At 51.0% G+C, this 16,307-nt stretch overlaps 8 protein-coding genes across 8 annotated transcripts; 3 read left to right on the top strand and 5 right to left on the bottom strand.

Moving 5' to 3' along the window:
• Positions 1-1,037: 1,037 nt before the first annotated feature.
• BU24DRAFT_226986 (SAS complex, SAS5 subunit/transcription initiation factor IID, subunit 14) lies at positions 1,038-2,331 on the bottom strand. The gene is made up of 5 exons (XM_033522123.1): positions 2,020-2,331; positions 1,760-1,911; positions 1,543-1,665; positions 1,359-1,479; positions 1,038-1,285 (listed from the first exon to the last, which is right to left on the bottom strand). The coding sequence occupies exons 1-5, from the start codon at positions 2,150-2,152 to the stop codon at positions 1,197-1,199; spliced, it is 618 nt and encodes a 205-aa protein (XP_033383367.1). The 5' UTR covers positions 2,153-2,331; the 3' UTR covers positions 1,038-1,196.
• Positions 2,332-4,073: 1,742 nt separating this feature from the next.
• On the bottom strand, positions 4,074-4,696 carry BU24DRAFT_347935 (uncharacterized protein; the record flags this gene model as incomplete). The annotated part of the gene is made up of 3 exons (XM_033523546.1): positions 4,074-4,150; positions 4,219-4,347; positions 4,435-4,696. Coding segments are annotated over 3 exons (468 nt in total), but the record flags the coding sequence as incomplete, so codon positions are not given.
• Positions 4,695-5,308, bottom strand: BU24DRAFT_226961 (uncharacterized protein). Its single transcript, XM_033522122.1, has one exon. The coding sequence runs from the start codon at positions 5,204-5,206 to the stop codon at positions 4,802-4,804; it is 405 nt and encodes a 134-aa protein (XP_033383365.1). The 5' UTR covers positions 5,207-5,308; the 3' UTR covers positions 4,695-4,801.
• A 96-nt stretch (positions 5,309-5,404) lies between these two features.
• BU24DRAFT_423942 (uncharacterized protein) lies at positions 5,405-8,515 on the bottom strand. The gene has a single exon (XM_033528380.1). It carries the CDS (start codon positions 8,199-8,201, stop codon positions 5,754-5,756), a length of 2,448 nt encoding a protein of 815 aa, XP_033383364.1. The 5' UTR covers positions 8,202-8,515; the 3' UTR covers positions 5,405-5,753.
• A 1,056-nt stretch (positions 8,516-9,571) lies between these two features.
• Positions 9,572-11,962, bottom strand: BU24DRAFT_226891 (glycosyltransferase family 15 protein). Its single transcript, XM_033522121.1, has 5 exons — positions 11,455-11,962; positions 11,000-11,398; positions 10,857-10,943; positions 10,383-10,800; positions 9,572-10,329 (listed from the first exon to the last, which is right to left on the bottom strand). Exons 1-5 carry the CDS (start codon positions 11,727-11,729, stop codon positions 9,988-9,990), a joined length of 1,521 nt encoding a protein of 506 aa, XP_033383363.1. The 5' UTR covers positions 11,730-11,962; the 3' UTR covers positions 9,572-9,987.
• Positions 11,963-12,685: 723 nt separating this feature from the next.
• Positions 12,686-13,389, top strand: BU24DRAFT_226873 (uncharacterized protein). The gene is made up of 2 exons (XM_033522118.1): positions 12,686-12,832; positions 12,885-13,389. The coding sequence occupies exons 1-2, from the start codon at positions 12,802-12,804 to the stop codon at positions 13,340-13,342; spliced, it is 489 nt and encodes a 162-aa protein (XP_033383362.1). The 5' UTR covers positions 12,686-12,801; the 3' UTR covers positions 13,343-13,389.
• A 730-nt stretch (positions 13,390-14,119) lies between these two features.
• On the top strand, positions 14,120-15,671 carry BU24DRAFT_226875 (uncharacterized protein). Its single transcript, XM_033522119.1, has 2 exons — positions 14,120-14,628; positions 14,707-15,671. Exons 1-2 carry the CDS (start codon positions 14,425-14,427, stop codon positions 15,520-15,522), a joined length of 1,020 nt encoding a protein of 339 aa, XP_033383361.1. The 5' UTR covers positions 14,120-14,424; the 3' UTR covers positions 15,523-15,671.
• Positions 15,672-16,281, top strand: BU24DRAFT_226876 (uncharacterized protein). Its single transcript, XM_033522120.1, has one exon. It carries the CDS (start codon positions 15,821-15,823, stop codon positions 16,247-16,249), a length of 429 nt encoding a protein of 142 aa, XP_033383360.1. The 5' UTR covers positions 15,672-15,820; the 3' UTR covers positions 16,250-16,281.
• The last annotated feature ends 26 nt before the right edge of the window (positions 16,282-16,307 follow it).

Below are 16,307 nucleotides of genomic sequence, written 5' to 3'. Positions count from 1 at the left end.
CTCATTTTCAAAAGATCAACATCACAAGCACATCTCTCCCAGCACCACATGACCACTCCCCACTATCCATCCTGCCCCTTCTACATCCGTCACGAATATAGACTCGGCTCTTTTTCGCCTTGCTTAAGGTATACGTGTGAGCCCTGTGGATTAATGTAACGCCATGTGTACCTGGAGTCCTGGACGTTCGGCCGTGCTGTGTGATATTCATGACATAGCAGGGCGGTGGAAGGGATTGAGAGGGTGGAGTGTGTGGTGTGTAGGGAGATGCTATACGGTTACAATCGACATCCCTCACGCCGTACGAGAGCACCTTGTTCCTCGTATGGTGTGGAGACCTAGAGAGAGAGAGTTAACACCGGTTTCCAGTCCGTCAGATATGTTAGCCCTCTTCCTAATTCTTTATTTTTAAAGTCCTCTTCCTCACAAGACGATCGACGTGAGTACCTGATTCAAGAATCATAGTAGAATAAAATCATCGGCACACAGGAAGGAAGAGTCAAGGAAGCAGCATCCTGGACGGCTTGTTAGTCCGTACGGGTAGTCATTATCATAAAACACACACACACACGAGAGGTGAGAAATGAAAAAAGGAACTAAAAGTGAAAAGAAAGCAGACATTAAGCTATCGAAAGGTCCTTCCTATTTTTTCTCTCTTGCCCTTATTACCTTCCCTCCCTTCCTCGCTTTCGGCCGTTTACTGCCTGTCCATCTGCCTATATGTTGCCCACCCTGCCCATTGAGAAAGGGAAAAGGAGCCATATGATGGTGATAGGCAGGCGCTTCTTCATATGGGATGGGGCAAAAGTATCGATCGTATTGGGGATTTAAGAAAAAAAGGGAAAGGCCATCAGGGTTGGTGTAAAGGGGATTTTTCATGATCGTGATTTGATGTTGGTGTGATGTTGATGCCGAAAGGGTATCAGATTCCGGCCGTTTGCTCTGCTCTGCTCGCCCCCCGTCTGCCTTGCCTGCCTGCCTCGCTCGTTCGCTCCTCCGCCGCCGCCATTCAAAAAGATAAAAAAAGGGGTAGGGGAAGGAGAGGATAGGGGAGCTCTTCGGGAAAGTAAAGAATCGCCACCACGCTTCGTCCTCGTCCTGTTCCTTGACCCCTGCCCATCGTCCTCCTCCTCCTCCTGCGAATGTACTTCGCCACGCCCGGCGTACATGATCATCGCTGTCGGGAGAGGATGAGTCTATAAGTCGACCCTTGAGGCGGTGAAGTCCCAAAGCATCTTGACGAGGGAGTCGGGGAGGGTGTAGAGGTCGACGTGGAACTCGCCGTCTGCAACAAAAAAAACACTCAGTTAGCCACCGCGGTTTTGAGACAAAGACATGACGGGGTTTTTTTGACTTACTCTCGACGTCGTTCTTAGTATACGTCTCGTTGGACTTGTTGTCGTGAATCATGGTGACGATCTGGAGGAGGTCATCCTCGCTGAGCTTCTGGAGGCCGTCGGCGAGCTTCTCCATGTCGACCTGTCACAGAAATCGTAAGCATATGCACATTCGTTAGGACGATTCCGCCTTGGCGCGACCTACGTTCTTGTCCCTGCGACCCTTCTTCTTGGTCGCATCGGCCTTGCCGCGCACGCCGTTCGCATCGCCGGCGGGTCCCGTCTCAGCTAGAAGCGCGAGGAGGTCTGGTCGCGGATTCCTGAAAGTCTGCAATTCGTACGTTAGCCGTGGCCAATTCCCAGGAAAGACAGAGAGAGAGTCGAATAGAACACTCCTCTCGTCTCGTCTCGTCTCAACATACCACAGTGTGCTTGGCCTCGTATCTCTCGCTCTGGAAGTTCAAGTCGTGCTCGAGGGTGTGGTCGCCGCCCTTGTGAAGCGCCGTGAGGACGATGGTCATGTCGAACTCGCCCCAGCCCTGCTCCTGGATGCGGAACGGCGGCTTCTTGAACACTGTCGCACAATCGCGTTAGCCATTGCGCCTCAAACCCAAATATTCCCCATTTTCTCCAATTGCCTGTCTGCGCGTCGTCCTGCGACGTCCAAAAAAAAAAAACTCACCTTGCTTGTTCTTCTCGAATGACGGGTGCAGGTTGTAGACGGCCTTCTCGAAGATGGTGGGCGAAACCTCGTTGCCGCTCTCGTCCAGGAGCCAGATCTCTATGCTCCACGATCGCATTGGGAAGCCTTCCATCGGGGACGGGACATTGCTACATTCGGGTTTCACATGTTAGCTGCTGCGCGCGCAAAGTAACGGATCAGGTTCGACGGAGCTTTGTGCTGTGCCTGTTCCAAGGTAATGAACGGGGAGGGAGATAGAGAAGGGATAGACGCGTGGGCGCGGGTGCTTTGCAATGCTGGCAGCGACGGCGCTCGCATCGCGCGCGTGCGCCGCGGGAGACGGGATGTTATGGGACGTACTTGATGGGCTTCTGCTCGGTGATGATCTTGACTTGTCGCTTGACCTGTACGATTGATGAATCAGCCAACATCCTCTTTGTCTTCTTGGGCGTTGGGGGCGCGGTGCTCGCGCGGTCGTTGTCGTTTGTCCGCGGCGGTGCTGGCTGGTGACATGACTTCACCGCACGCATTGCGCCGGACTTGAGGTGCACCGAAAAAGCGAACGGCCGTCTCAAGTAGTAGCAGAGCAGCTTTTTCAACTTACGTCCGGCATCTTGACGATTGGTTGACGGCGGGGCGCCGATTCGTCGTGGTGGGAAAGGTTAGGTGGTGGTAGGTGGTTGTTAGGTGGGTGTTTGAGTAGTTAGGTGGTTGATTGATTGATTGTTTGCGTTGGTTGGTTAGGTGCGTGCGTGCGTGATCCTGGGGTGGGCGCGTCGTCGTCGCAGCAAACGTGAAGAGTAGAAGATCGCGTTGATTAACTCCACAGCTTTACCCTCTCGAAGTGAATGAGAGGTGTCGGGTGGACAAGGCGAGGTGAGAGGTGAGGTGAGGTTAGGTTAAAGGTGAGTGGTTGGAGATGGGGGAGATTGAGTTGAGTGGGGAGTGCGCGGCGCGGGTATATAGGTAGGTGACAATTAACTGGCAGGTAGACAGCTGTCGGTATAGCTATGGGTAAGGTACCTGGGTACTTTTACTTGTACGGTGAAGTGTACTCTGTAGTGTGTACTGTGTATACTGTGTTATACTACCCAGTACATAGTTTCAAGTACCAATACATACTGCAGCCTTATTGTTGTTCCCTTTCGTTTGTTCCAATTGACCCTGGTCTTGGCATCCATACAACATTACATATCACTACTGCACATACCCGCTTCCCACCTTACCCCCTAGGTCGAAATAAGTCATGGTGGGCACTCCCTCACTTTGGAACATCACCTTTCACGTATTGACACACTCGTAATGGATTTTTTGTGGATGGTGGGAATGGGGATTCATTGATGGAGATGGCTACTTTGGTTTTCCATTAGTGTTGAGGTTGAAATTCCAGTGCTCCTACATGTACTTGGGTATAGCTTTGATGCACATAGTTATGCACGTAGGCGTCTTAATTCTTTCATCCAACTCCGCGGGTTGGTGACTTAGGTAACGCTGCTCTTACCAATACGACAAAGTCATGATATATTGTACTGTATGCGTCCCAGTGGTCTTGCATCCATTTCCGTTCACATTGGACCAACTAGCGTTAGGTTGGCTGGCTTGGGGGGAGAAACGAACCGTATTGGGATTTCTACTTTATCTATCTACTTATGTGCATTTTGTAGTGGGGGATCATTGTGTTAGAGGGGATATGGTGTAAGGGAATTGGAATTGGGGAATTGGGGGATCCTGTTCATCTGTCTGCCACTTGACACCGCCGTTATGATTCCATCGTTCATCGTCCGCCGAAACTTGTTCAACTCATCATCAATCAATCACTCGTCACCATCATCCGTTGAACATCCACTATCTTCACATAACACCTCCCCTTTGGTTATTCGATTCCCACCATCGCGTATGTGTGTGCGTGCGAGCGTAATGTGTGATTTATATCTTTCTTTTCATTTCATCTACGGGGGTGGTTGGTGGTGATGGTGGTGGTGGGGGGGGTTCTCATTTGTAATGTAATGTAATGTCTAGTAGTAGTAGAAGTGATTTGCGGCGTTTTTTCCGATTTAAACCTCTCCGGCCTTGAAGAGAGCCTCGTTCTCTTGCTGGGCCTTGATGAAGGCTTCCTTGAAGAGGTTGGCGTCTATGGTGGATGGTATTAGTTTTCTGATTTCAACGAATGGATCAGGGGGGTATTGGGGGAAAACTCACTCTCGCTGTTGGCGAAACGGATGGCGAGGGTCTGGGCCTCGGGCTCGCCCTCGCTGACGTCGGCGGCGGCGTTCCATACCCAGCTGCGGTCGCTGCCGACGTTGGGGGAGAGCTTCATGTCGGGGACGACTAGAATGTCACAGTCAGCCATGTGCGTCCAAATCATCGTCAACCCCAAGTCAGACTTCGAGGCGCTCGAGGGTTATCATAACATACCGTAGTGGTTGGCGCAGACCTTGAGGGTCTTGTCCCGTCGCATGACGAGGCGAGTCTTTCCGTTCTCCTTGTGCTTCAATAACCTGACGTCGCCGGTGCCCCTCTCCTTCCACTCCCGGGACTCGCGATCGAACTTGAAGAGCTTGGCGCGCATCTTGAAGGTCTGCTCCTCGAGCTCCTCGTTGGTCTTGGTGTCGACCTTCTCGGTGAGGTGGACGACGGGCTCGAACTGAACGTCAGTCTCCTTCTCCGGGTCCTCGTCCTGTTACGAAATTGTAAGTTACTTGTTTCTCGTGTGTTTGCAGGTTATGTTTAGGGACGTAGACTTACGTCGGCCTTCTTTGTGGCTCCGGATGGCTCGTTTGTGTCATCCTCCTCCTCGGCCTTCTTCTCCTTCTTGGGGCCTCCGCCGAACATGGAGAAGACATTGTCCTTGACGGTTTCCGCCGCAGTGGTGGCTGCGCTCGAGACGGTCTCGGTGACGGTGGATGCAGAAGTGCCCTCGGCCTTGGGAGCCTCCGTCACGTCGGTGGTGACCTTCTTGGTCTCGTCCTCGGCGAGCTTTGCGCCAGGAGCGGCGCCGGCGGGGTCGGGCTTTACGGCGTCGGCCATGTTTTGTGTGTGAGGTTGTTGGGGTCTGGTGGGGTCTGGGAGAGGTAAGTGAGAACAACTGTGACGGTGGAGTTACAGTGTGTGTTTGGTTGTTTGGGAGAAAGTGATTGTTTAAGAGCGAGGGGTCGGCGGCGGTCAAGTTTTGGATTTCCACCTTCATGTTTGGGCCCCGCCACGAATCTGACGCTAGCCGCTCCTGGAATGGCCACCACGTGCTACGTGCTCTGCCGTGCCTCACGCTGAGGGATGCCTACGGCTTTTGCCTGCCTCAATAACTGCCTAGTAGATGTCGTGCCTATAGATGCTGGAGCCTGTATGAAAGTTTAAATCATCATATCTACTGGTAGTATAACTTTATGCATGGTTGTGTATTACCAGAGTTGAGTAGAGTTAAATAGCTACCACGATAACAGAGCAGAAGAATACACTATAGAAATCATATTATAAAACCTTGATTGCGATGACGAAGCCCAGTGATATAATGTTAGGTCCTTCCTGAGGCGCCAATAAGTGATCCCCCGTGACAAGTCCAAAAAAGAACCATCTAGTTGATCCGAAAGTCATCTGGCGCCGTTTGTGCTGGAGGGACATTTAAACCCGTTGATAAGTATCGTGCAAGTCCCCAAACGATTATACAAACGCCTCCTATTCAGATCTATCGACTGCCGACCAAAGAAGATTGTCCATCCTTCCAAGAAAAACGCCCTTTACTCCTTGCCTCGCCTCTTGTTGCGTTTGCCCGCCTTGCTACGTTTCTTGCTCTTCTCCCCCTGATGCCCTGCATCCTTAGACCTATTCTTTCTGAACTTCTTGCGGAGCGTATCAACGTTCTTGCGAGCGCGTCGTACCGGCTCAGACTTCTTGATATTCGTTGACGCTTCCCTGACATCTGCCTTCACGCGTGCTGATATCTCCTGGTAGTTCTTCCATAGCATGCTTGATACCTCTTTAGAAACCTTTGAGCCCATGGCAATCCGTCGTGTTGCCTCTTGTTTAGCCCCTTCGAGATGTTCGGCTACCGTCTGAGTAGAGTGCGTAATACGGTCCTTCCAAAGACACGTATGCTCGAAAGCAGTGTTTGCTTTGTCTTCGACGACGGCAACACCAGCGTGGACAGTCTTGGAGAGATGGGTCGAAATTACTTTGAGCGTGTCCTGTGCAGCCTGTGCACCGACGATGAGGTCAACGATACCGGACTTTGGTGTACCCATTTCCACCTGGATGGTTTGTTGGAGAAGGGGCTTGCGTCTCAGCACAACATCGACGTCGAACACGCCGAGTGGATATTGTTGTTGTAGAGTGACTATATAAGAGTCGCTGTCCTGGCTAGGTGACACATGGACAGGAACAGGCTCCGAGTCGCGCGAAACATGCACATCAAGCTGATGCTTGCGTTTCTTGTTCGCAAATTGCTTCAACGGACGAATGGTGAAGGTTTGTGGTCCCTTGACTTCGATCTCCAATCCGCCAGATTGTTCCTCTTCTGCTGGTTTCGCACCCTTGCGAGGCTGCTTCTTCGTTTTCTCGAAAGAAGGCATGATGCTCAAGTCTTGTGAGCTAGGTCGGACGGAGAGGGAACCTAACGGAGGTGCCACTGGCTGGGGGGCACGAGTAATCTGACTGGTGGCTGGTGTAGATATCGATACCGCCGCGCTCACGGACCCATTAACAGCGTCCTTTGCCGTGTTTGGCGAGAAGGCAGCAAAAGAGGTGAGTCCAGCAAGATGTGCTGAGATGATAGCCGACAAAGCTAGCACTGCGAGCCACATACGAGGCTGTGAAAGCAGAGATACGAAAGCATTGGAGTGAGAATCGTCGCCGAAGCCTGGGACTATCTCGCTCAGACTCCACCTTCGACTTTCCCGGCCTTCAGATCCTGCCCTTGATTGAGGCGACCGTGGACTGATGGAGGCCAAGTGGCGATTGAGTTCTGAGGGGTCAATCGAAGCAAATGTGTAGATGTCAATAGGCAAGGTCTCCAAGATCTCGTATGGTTCATCATTGGAGGTTCGGCCTTCCATGCACAACCGCAGAGAACTATCGTCGCTTGGGATACCATAGGGGCTCTTTCCGTATGGGCGCGTAGTGGCAATGTCAAGGCATGGGATAGAATGGCGCCTGAAGGCTTCACGGGTAAGATGCATCTTTTCTACCCCCGCCGTTGTGTCTGACTCAGATGGGATCGTATAATGGCAGAAGATGACCAGGTCGGGAAGAGAGTCAGTGCTCGATTGTCCCTTGAACGTGATCGATTTTCCTGGACCAAATGTAAGCTCTGTACCGTCGTCCAATGTGATTACAGCTCGAGGTGGCGAGCCAGGTTGCTGGGACACCTTGGGGTGGTTGCAATGGTCAACGACAAGCTCGAGGCCTGAACGCTCCAGCTGGATGTTGCTGGACGACGTGCTTCCCGGGTAGGCGGGGCCTTGTACGATGTTGAATCTCGAAGAACTGGGTGTGGCATCGAGGGCAGCCCCGATGCGAGCGTTGATTTCTTTTACACCCCATTCTGGAAACTCGCCAACATACAATATTCTGTAGGAACGAGGAACCGGGAGGTACCGCTCGGAGAGCGTCATTCGGACGGTTAGCCTCAGATCTGGAAGGCCGTAGCCGCGGAGGATCTGGGGCAGTTCACGAGCTTCACTGAATCTTCCCACAATGCCACATGCACGTGCACTACCATCTTCTCTTACTTCCTCCTCCAGCCTGATGGAGGAGGCCTCACCCGTCTGTGTATCTGCCATCGACGTCATCATGCTAGCGTTCGGGCTCGACGAGCTGCTAGCGAAGTGTTCAAGTGGGTTGTAGACATCGGGTTCAGGGAGATGTTGCGAGGCTTCGTTCGCGTACTCGTCGTCATCATCGTCGAATTCGTCACCATCGGAGATGCTGGACACATCGTCGGGTGTAGTAGACGCCAACGACTCCGTGTTACCCTCATCGTCCGAGGCATCGCACATGCTTTCTCCGAGGACTTCATATGAGCTGTCTTCGAGAGAGCTATGGGCCTCTTTAGGAGGGTTCCGTGCTTGGTTCGACCTCATCATGAGTGTGTTGAGGTCGAGACGGGCCAGAGAGTGATTGACACGAACGGGAGGGAAGTGAAGCTCCTGGGAGGACGATGACGGCTCCTCAGGATTGCTAGAGGTCATGTCAGTACAACGAACTGTCGAGTACGTGAGTGCGTTATCGAGCGGGTGGGTGAGTAGAGGATCTTCGAGAGAGAGACGGTGGTTTCAAGCTGAGTATGAGTGAGGAGAGATGATCTGGAACATGCTTTGGATGATGTTATGGAGAGTCAAAGTCAAGACGAATCAAAGTCAGGTATGTTGCGGTGTAGAGCAGAGTAGGGTAGAGTGAGTTGGGTCGAGTTGGAGTGGTAGTTGAGGGAGTGAGTTGTAGGAGGGACGCTGCCTAACCTTGGATTGGCAATGATGGTTGATGGTGGTGGTGGTGGTGGTGGTGGTGGTAGCAGCGGAGGCGGCGGCGGGAGCCTTACGAGGTGTCGGAGGGGACAAGGCGGGGTCTGACCTTGTGTCTCTCTTGCCCCCTAACCACAAGTATACAAGTGATGCTTGAAACAGGCCGACAACAACAAAACAATACAATACCATACGTCCCATACGTACCATACAATTCAAACCAAAAGGTGGGGGCGTATCCCTTCGGCGATAAGGGCGGCTGTTCGTGTACTGGAACTGGATGGACGGGTTGACCTTATGATGCGTGGGCGGGGCTGGACAGGTTGTTCGGAGAAGGGTAGGTTGTGAGTATTGACTTGAATAGAAGTAGACTACTAGTTGTTATATAAGGATATCAGGTCTTTGTTGGGTTTATGTTTAGGTGTCAGATTATAGGTTGTAAGTGGCGTGCAGCAGGTGTGCAGATTGAATGATGTATGTCATAGAGCTGTCAGATGTGAGCTGGTAGAGTTGATGGTAGTTACAAGGTACTCGTAACTGTGAGTAGGGTTGGTAGGTAAGAAGGTACCTCGTCTCGTAGATGCTGGTAACCTTGTACCTAATTACTGGTAATACAATACAGTAACTAGAACAATAATAATGGGAGCCCCACGACGGGAAATGCATGGCGGCTATCAATCCCATCCCATCGCTCAATCACTCAATCACTCAATCACTCAATCAATCACCTGCCCATTGTTGACCCCGCCATCCATCCATCCATCCATCCATCCATCCATCTATCCATTAACTAAGAGATTCACTCAATCATTGACTCATCCCATTCATTCAAATCCCCCAATCACAGCTTTACATCTACAAGCTACATCTCCTAATTGTGTATGGCGTATTCCTTGCTGGCACATGATGCTCATTACAAGAGATAAGCATGCACTAAGTACTGCTATTACTATGTACTTACTATCACTATGCTAATTCCGTTCACCATCAACATCACCCTCTGCTTCACCGTCACCCGAGACATTCAACAGCTCTTCTACTAAGTATTTATTTGCACGATAAGAACAATTAATTCCTAGACGTCTGATCATAACTCAGATTCTCCACCCTCTTATATCAATTAGGTAGTTACTACTCCTTTCCCTCTTGATCGCAATCGTTCCTCTAGTTGATTGATGTACAAAATACAGATATGCTATGCTTTCTCTCTTTTTTCCTTCCTTCTCCTTTTCTCCAACGCCCGTCATAGTTAGGTAAGTACAAAGGAGAGGGGAAATCCTCGCCAGAAACAAAAGTCCCCATACGCCGTGTCCATGGTTTGGAGCAGAAAGCGTTCCGGCACAATGATGAGCCAACCAGCCAAACGACCCAACTCGAGAAATCACCGCTGCGCCACTTATGAGGGTAAGTAATAGTAGAAGAAGTAAAAGAAGAAGAAAAGTATCAACCCTCACGCTCTATGGGGAACAACTCCAAACATGCAGAAAATTGGCCGACTTCCTCCCTTCTTTTTTTTTCACGGCGTTATGAACCCTCCGGCAACATCAACCCATTCCGGGAAACAGCTCCCAGACTTGCCCTCGACCTCGACAATGTCAGTGTCGCACCGGCACCGGCACCCAACACCGTTCTCCTTGGGCGGGTCCGGATGCGCCCAGTAATCATCCTCTTCTTTGCGTAATTTCTCATCCAATGTCGTCTTCTCCAGAAACGGAATGCGAGGTAGTTGGCGATGCGGAGCATTCGCTGGACAATGCTGGATTGTTGTATGCCGGTAGCCGAAATCACGGAAGTAATGGATGTCTTTGACTCCAAGAAGTGCTCCGGCAGCGAGAGAATGGATGGGTGCATCGCCCCACTGTTCATCGTTAGCATAATCTGTCCACGGTACCGTGGGAATGGTGCACGTACGCGTTCTGTCCAGAACCCACCACTGCGGTCCATCATTTCAAAAAAGTCGTTGTATTCCTTACTTCGGAGCCAGTTCAGATTCGCAATCTCGAAATTACTCCAGAAATGGCACATGTTGTATACTTCACCTTCCATCGCCTCGGGATCAATGTCTGGTAGGGCACCTTTTCCGGGCTCCGAGTTCAATATTTCCTCCGGAAGAGGCTTCTTATATTTGGGATCGGATTCCGGGAGCGGTGTGGGCGATGGCTCTGGTTTCTCGAGAAACATCTCCCAAAGTCCTTTCGATGTCAAGTTATTGAGCCGCTTGTATGCAGACGCATATCGGAAGATATTCGGCACCGTCTCCTTCAGTTCTTTCACTGCTATAGTAAATCCATACGTCTTCTTCTCTCGAATCATGTGGATGAATGGATCACTATCATGAATTAATACCCATATTCTTCAGAGACTAGACATCGCAGGTAGACATACTATGTGATATCACAGAAGTACTTGATCTCTGGTTCAAGTCGCCAGTACCATTCGTACTTCTGCAGTAGTTCGTGCTTGTAAAAGGAGCTGCGCATCTGCCGTTAGCCCATTGCAGAATAACAATCCTATGCCTATGATCTTACCCAGAGTAGAAGCGGCACATGTGGTGGTAGCTCTCCATGCCACCGTACATGATGGCCGCATCGCCCTGCTTTGCGATTCCCTCCTTGGTAACAGCAGGATCCGCCCAATCTGGGAAATCCCAAAGTTCTGGTCCTATTTTACCCCATTCCACGGGAGCACTGGTATAATTGAGCACTGTCTCCTTAAATGTTGAATTGAAGTCCCCGTCGTTGAGGAAAACGTATGGGTAGTGGAACCAGCGATTGAAATGGCGCTCAATCGACTTGACCGACTGTATAACACCTTCCAATTCCTGGTTCCTCGCCAGAACCACAAAGGCGGCGTTCGCTCGAGGTGCGTTCACTTGAGGCTCCAGACAGCCAGACACGAAGACCTTGTCATGTTTCTCGCTAATTTTTCTACGCTTGATCAATTATTGCATTCTATTACCACGGCCACCATTGCCACTACGTACCTTATCGATGGCGGTGTACTGGCTTGCGACATCGAGAGCCCGCCAGTATCGGGATGGCGCACAAAAAGGACCAGAATTAAGATTATGACTAGACATGGAAAGAGAAGAACAATTCCCAGGGGAACCGAGACAGTCGAGCTCCCCTTGAGGCGTACCCGGCGGCGGAAGAAGGACAGTTGTGGGGATGCACGTTCTGCACGCCGTGACAGCTCGTCAAACTTATCTATACTGGCCTGCGAGGTGGGCATCCTCCGGTATAGATCTCTGAGTCCCATGGCTGCGTCTGTTGACAGCGCGTCGAACCGACGGAACAGCTGTCTAAATCCTCCCCTTTCTCCAAGACTTTATTGGTACCAAGATTATGCACTGTGTAGATTCTCGGGCGCTCGGTGGCTGTTCGGCGGAGGGAACGGTATGTAATTTCCTGGATGACGCAGTAGTGCGCGGGCTTGTAGGAAGCTCCGATACTACGAAATGAGCGACTGGAGAGTGAGCGGATAACTTTGGAGAGGAGGACGGTGGGTGGTAGGCGAGAGACAGGAGGCTCGCGAGAAAGAGAGAAAGAAAAGAGATTTGATAGCAAGGGAAGAAAGGGAAAGGGAAGCAAGCCAATCGTCGATAGATAGGGTGAATTCGTGTTAGGATGGTGGACCAATATGCAGGGAGGGAGGGAAAGAGGGACAGGGGAGGTTGCGCAAGTGCCAAGTGACAGGAGCAATTGCGTGGGAGAATGAATGAATGAATGATTAGGTATGGATATGTACCTTTAGAACCCTTTGCAGATGTGATACCGAGAATATGGAGAGGATTCGTTGGAGAGAGAGACGAGGGAAAGAGGAAGTACAGAGATGTGATGATTGTCTCTGATGCTTCAAGAAGGCAAAACGGGAAGAAGAGCCGCAATTACGCACACAGACAGAGACGGAAGGTGGACAGTGCCAAGAGATATCATCATAATGGACGGGCGCACGATCTACCGAGTTGCAGCCACCCGCCCGCAGAAAATCGATCTAGCCCTTCCTTAGTCCTTCTCTCCTACCAACTCCCTGTAACTACGTACCTATGCACATGCTCATGCTCAAGCTTTAGCTGGTTTCACAACATCCCTTTCTAACTAGCTATCAATTATTGTTTATCTCCAATCATCATTGTACTCATAGTCAACCTAACCAGAGTGTAACCCTTCTCGACCTCTGGAATTCAACATATCTCGCCGCCATACCAAAGGACTCCCTCACGTCCCTCCGCCCACACCAATTACGAGTACACACAAATTTGTACTGCGTCGGGACCTTGGAGTCAGAAGCTAGATACATAGAATTGTTTCGTACACGTGACCAATTCGATATGAGTAACAAAGCCAAAGGATTGACATACCGTCAGTAAACTCCCTATATATCCAACATCCCCTCAAACTAAATGTCCCATAGAGGCTGCGGAGCCCGCATTCTTGCAACGACTCAGGGGTGGGCTGGCAGGCGAAGATTCTGCAAGACACGAACGTCCAATTCCCCGCAACAAGAGACTGCAAAAGGACGACGACGAAGATGATGCTCCTACATATGTCCTCGAAGACACCAACCAATCGCTGTCCAAGGCCGAGTACGACGCCCTGGTGGCTGGCGAGGATCAGCCAAAGGACGCTCCCGCTGACGAGGATCAAGCCGCAGCTGGCGGTGAGAAGAAGGATGCCTCCAGCCAACAGTCCAAGGACAAGATTGCAGAGGTTGGCAAGATGACCAAAAAGAGGAAAGCCATCAAAGTCATAGGAGCAGACGCTGAGGATGAGGAAGACTCAAAACCAAATGCGAAACCTGATGGGAAAGCTGTCAAGAAGCCCAAGAAGAAAGCAAAAGTTGTCAAACTATCCTTCGGTGACGACGAGTAAGGCTACAGGGCCTCGAGAAACCTCCCATCGACAACAGCTGTCTCGTGGCACTTCGCTTTGCGGATTGATGGATCGTTACCTCGCGTCTCCGTCATCAAAATGCCCACCTTAGCGGAGCCTGCTGAAAAACTCTGGATGCATCTATAAGATAGCCACCAGTATATGTCGCTCTCAATACCGTTGATGAACCCGGAAGATTACAAGAACAACGCTCAAATGCGTAAGCCGTGGCAGGACCCGCAATGGGCCGCGACAACGTTGGAGCGAACATCTCAACGATTACCTTCAGCATTTGGATGATGGGTATGCCTCGGATTTCTTGTACCTGAAAAGTTTGTCCTGTATGGAGATTGCCACTCATGGCGCAATAAATCATAGGAAATCTACACAAGACACTCGGCGGGTCTAGCAGGCCGAGACCCAATGAATAAATACAGATGGACACGTCTGTCTCTAACGGGTATAGCAGCATATGTTGAAATGCTAGAGGGTCATCAACACCATATCAATACCACATTCAGCTTTCTATCCATTTAGCGGGTACCACTTTTCGTCAAGCGTTCATCAATTGACTTGGGGCGACAAAAATTCTAGTCGAGTATGACAAGCCAGCAAAGATAGACATCTGCGAAATGCATTAAAATTAAATAACAAGCTAATGATGGCAAGGCATCCAAGCCAAGGGCAGATCCACTTCGGAAAATATACTTCGTTCCGTCGCATGGCTTATCGATATGAGTCCTGACTTCATGCCATCATCTCGTCATCAATTGGTGGGACTAAGTCCCTTCAACGACGGATGATTTCCAGGTACCCGGAATCAATGAAATTTAGGACTCAATACGAGTACCATGTCCCATCAGTGCTGAATGTGACCCAAAGTCACAGCCAGGATTGGTGTTCCTCGTATAAACCTATCACGTGCGCAGTCAACCAACTATTGAAAGCATGGGCATCTATTCTCGGAACAGAGCCGTGCCAAGCACATCGAAACATCCTAACACATCAGCACTCTTGTCTCCGTGAACTTCTACCATATATTTTGTCAACCTGTCTTGCCCTCATCTTTACATGCATTCAAGATGACACGGCTCTCGGCCCTTGTAGCGACCCTGTCGCTTGTTCAAGGATCGCTGGCAGCCGTTGCGCCCGACATCACCTGGATCCAAGAAGGATTCAACTGCATCGCAAAGCTTCCATGTGTCGGATGCCCTTTTCTAGTTCAAGATACTTCCAAAGGGGAGGTGGAACCACCATGGACAGAGCGGAAGGACAATAATGCTTTGGTATGTCGATCTATATAGACTTTTATAACGTTTCCCGTAGACATGTTCTTCTGCGACTTGCCACCTAACACGCATCAGCTTCTTAACATCTCTTTACCATACGACAGCGCATTTCTGTCTATAAATAATCAGCCTATCTACTCAAATCCAACTTACAAGCTGCCGATCATCTACGCCAACCAAGTACTCTCCGACATCTCAACTGAGGACCTGAACAACTTGATCGCCACCAACCAACTTGAAGCCAGCCATGAATCCAACTTTGGAGGTGGAGGCTACTTCGGCCTTTCTTACCGCGCATCCGTCCGCCACATCTCTAAATCAGCCGCTGTCCTCTACCAGTTCGACGTCGAGGAACTATCCAACGGCCTCACCGAGAAGGACACGCAATTTAAACTAAGCGACCGCAACCAGAAAATGCTCGAAATCATTCTTCTCCAGAGACCCGTCTATGCCGCCACCGAGCCGCCGACATTCGAGATCATCAAAGCAGCTTTAGTCCCACGCTCCAACAACCCAGTCGCATCCAAGGACCTGCAAAAGACCATGGTGTTCAAAGACTGGGACAGCTTCGGCAAGAAGGGCACGACCGCGCATCTCCTGACCTCATGGGGCGACTCCTTCATGCACTGGATGGACTCGGGAGTCTGGGCTCTCTTCATCTTCGTGTTCGCCGTCGTCGGCCTCTTCTGCGTCGTGTGTTTGCTATGCGTTTTCGGCTGCGATCTCTGGGCCACCGACGACTACGAGCAGGCGCAGCACGGCAAGGCTCGAGATGAGAGGAGGAGGGGGAAGCATGGAGATGTCGAATCCGGCAGGCCGCAGTTCAAGAGCGCGGAGGAACTGGGGTTAATGGGTCGGAGCAAGGTCGTGGGAGTGGGGAAGAGAGATTGACATTTCTCAGTTCCATGCTGTCTATGATGATTTTTTCACGATAATAGGGATCTATAGGGTATTCCGTTTCCGAATTCCAAACGCCGAAAATGCAAATTAATGTTACTTATCAACACCGCCGCCTCTCAATTTATGCATATCCATTCCGTCTCAATTACACCATCACTTCGTTATCCTGTTCACCGCATCTCCAACCACCGATCTTGGGATATCTCCATCAGTCACACTCGTTGACATAGGCCGCAGCATCCCTCCGAATAGCGTCCAATACGTCGTCCGAAGAGTCCTCCACCTTGAAATGAGGGCTCATCTCCTGCTCGTAGCCCGTCGCAAGCATAGCAACCTCTGCGTCGCGCCCGTCCGACAACCTGTCCATCAATCAGCATCATCTCATACACGCAATAACGACAAGCCAACTCACCCTCTATCCGCCTCTCCAGCGACATCATCCCCAGGAGTTCCATGCCTAGCCAACGCCTCACGGATCAACCCGCACCCCCTCAACCCCAAGCTCCCAACCCCCATCTCCCTCTCAATCCTCTCCTCCATCCTACTCACCATCCCCAGCAACCCCTCTTCACCTTCTTCCCCTCCACCACCACTCTTCGCCCTCGCCGCCAACACAGCCATCGCCCCAACTTCAATAACCCTCCTACTCGTCGTCGCCTTCTCCCCCTCATCCATATGTCTGACCTCCACCCCCGTCCCCGTCTCCCGTCTACAATAACAACACCCACACGCCGACCCGGACGTCGACGCACCCACCATCGGCACGCTCCTCGGCG

Source organism: Aaosphaeria arxii (assembly GCF_010015735.1).
Source record: "Aaosphaeria arxii CBS 175.79 unplaced genomic scaffold BU24scaffold_5, whole genome shotgun sequence".
Taxonomy (NCBI): Eukaryota; Fungi; Ascomycota; class Dothideomycetes; order Pleosporales; genus Aaosphaeria; species Aaosphaeria arxii.
The sequence above is the reverse complement of the archived record's forward strand: the minus strand, read 5'-3'. Positions and strand labels throughout refer to the sequence as shown.

What these genes read in the sequence shown, in the direction of transcription:
- BU24DRAFT_226961 (XM_033522122.1), bottom strand. Translation starts at nt 5,206, where the DNA reads ATGAAGGTGGAAATCCAAAACTTGACCGCCGCCGACCCCTCGCTCTTA.
- BU24DRAFT_226986 (XM_033522123.1), bottom strand. Translation starts at nt 2,152, where the DNA reads ATGGAAGGCTTCCCAATGCGATCGTGGAGCATAGAGATCTGGCTCCTG. An exon ending in ATTCGAGAAGAACAAGCAAG is followed by an intron (nt 1,912 to 2,019) that starts GTGAGTTTTTTT and finishes ATTGTGCGACAG; the next exon opens with TGTTCAAGAAGCCGCCGTTC. An exon ending in ACGAGGCCAAGCACACTGTG is followed by an intron (nt 1,666 to 1,759) that starts GTATGTTGAGAC and finishes TACGAATTGCAG; the next exon opens with ACTTTCAGGAATCCGCGACC.
- BU24DRAFT_226891 (XM_033522121.1), bottom strand. Translation starts at nt 11,729, where the DNA reads ATGGGACTCAGAGATCTATACCGGAGGATGCCCACCTCGCAGGCCAGT. An exon ending in AGTACACCGCCATCGATAAG is followed by an intron (nt 11,399 to 11,454) that starts GTACGTAGTGGC and finishes GATCAAGCGTAG; the next exon opens with AAAAATTAGCGAGAAACATG. An exon ending in GTGGGTTCTGGACAGAACGC is followed by an intron (nt 10,330 to 10,382) that starts GTACGTGCACCA and finishes AACGATGAACAG; the next exon opens with TGGGGCGATGCACCCATCCA.
- BU24DRAFT_226873 (XM_033522118.1), top strand. Translation starts at nt 12,802, where the DNA reads ATGAGTAACAAAGCCAAAGGATTGACATACC. An exon ending in AGCCAAAGGATTGACATACC is followed by an intron (nt 12,833 to 12,884) that starts GTCAGTAAACTC and finishes AATGTCCCATAG; the next exon opens with AGGCTGCGGAGCCCGCATTC.
- BU24DRAFT_226875 (XM_033522119.1), top strand. Translation starts at nt 14,425, where the DNA reads ATGACACGGCTCTCGGCCCTTGTAGCGACCCTGTCGCTTGTTCAAGGA. An exon ending in GGAAGGACAATAATGCTTTG is followed by an intron (nt 14,629 to 14,706) that starts GTATGTCGATCT and finishes AACACGCATCAG; the next exon opens with CTTCTTAACATCTCTTTACC.
- BU24DRAFT_226876 (XM_033522120.1), top strand. Translation starts at nt 15,821, where the DNA reads ATGAGGGCTCATCTCCTGCTCGTAGCCCGTCGCAAGCATAGCAACCTC.
- BU24DRAFT_423942 (XM_033528380.1), bottom strand. Translation starts at nt 8,201, where the DNA reads ATGACCTCTAGCAATCCTGAGGAGCCGTCATCGTCCTCCCAGGAGCTT.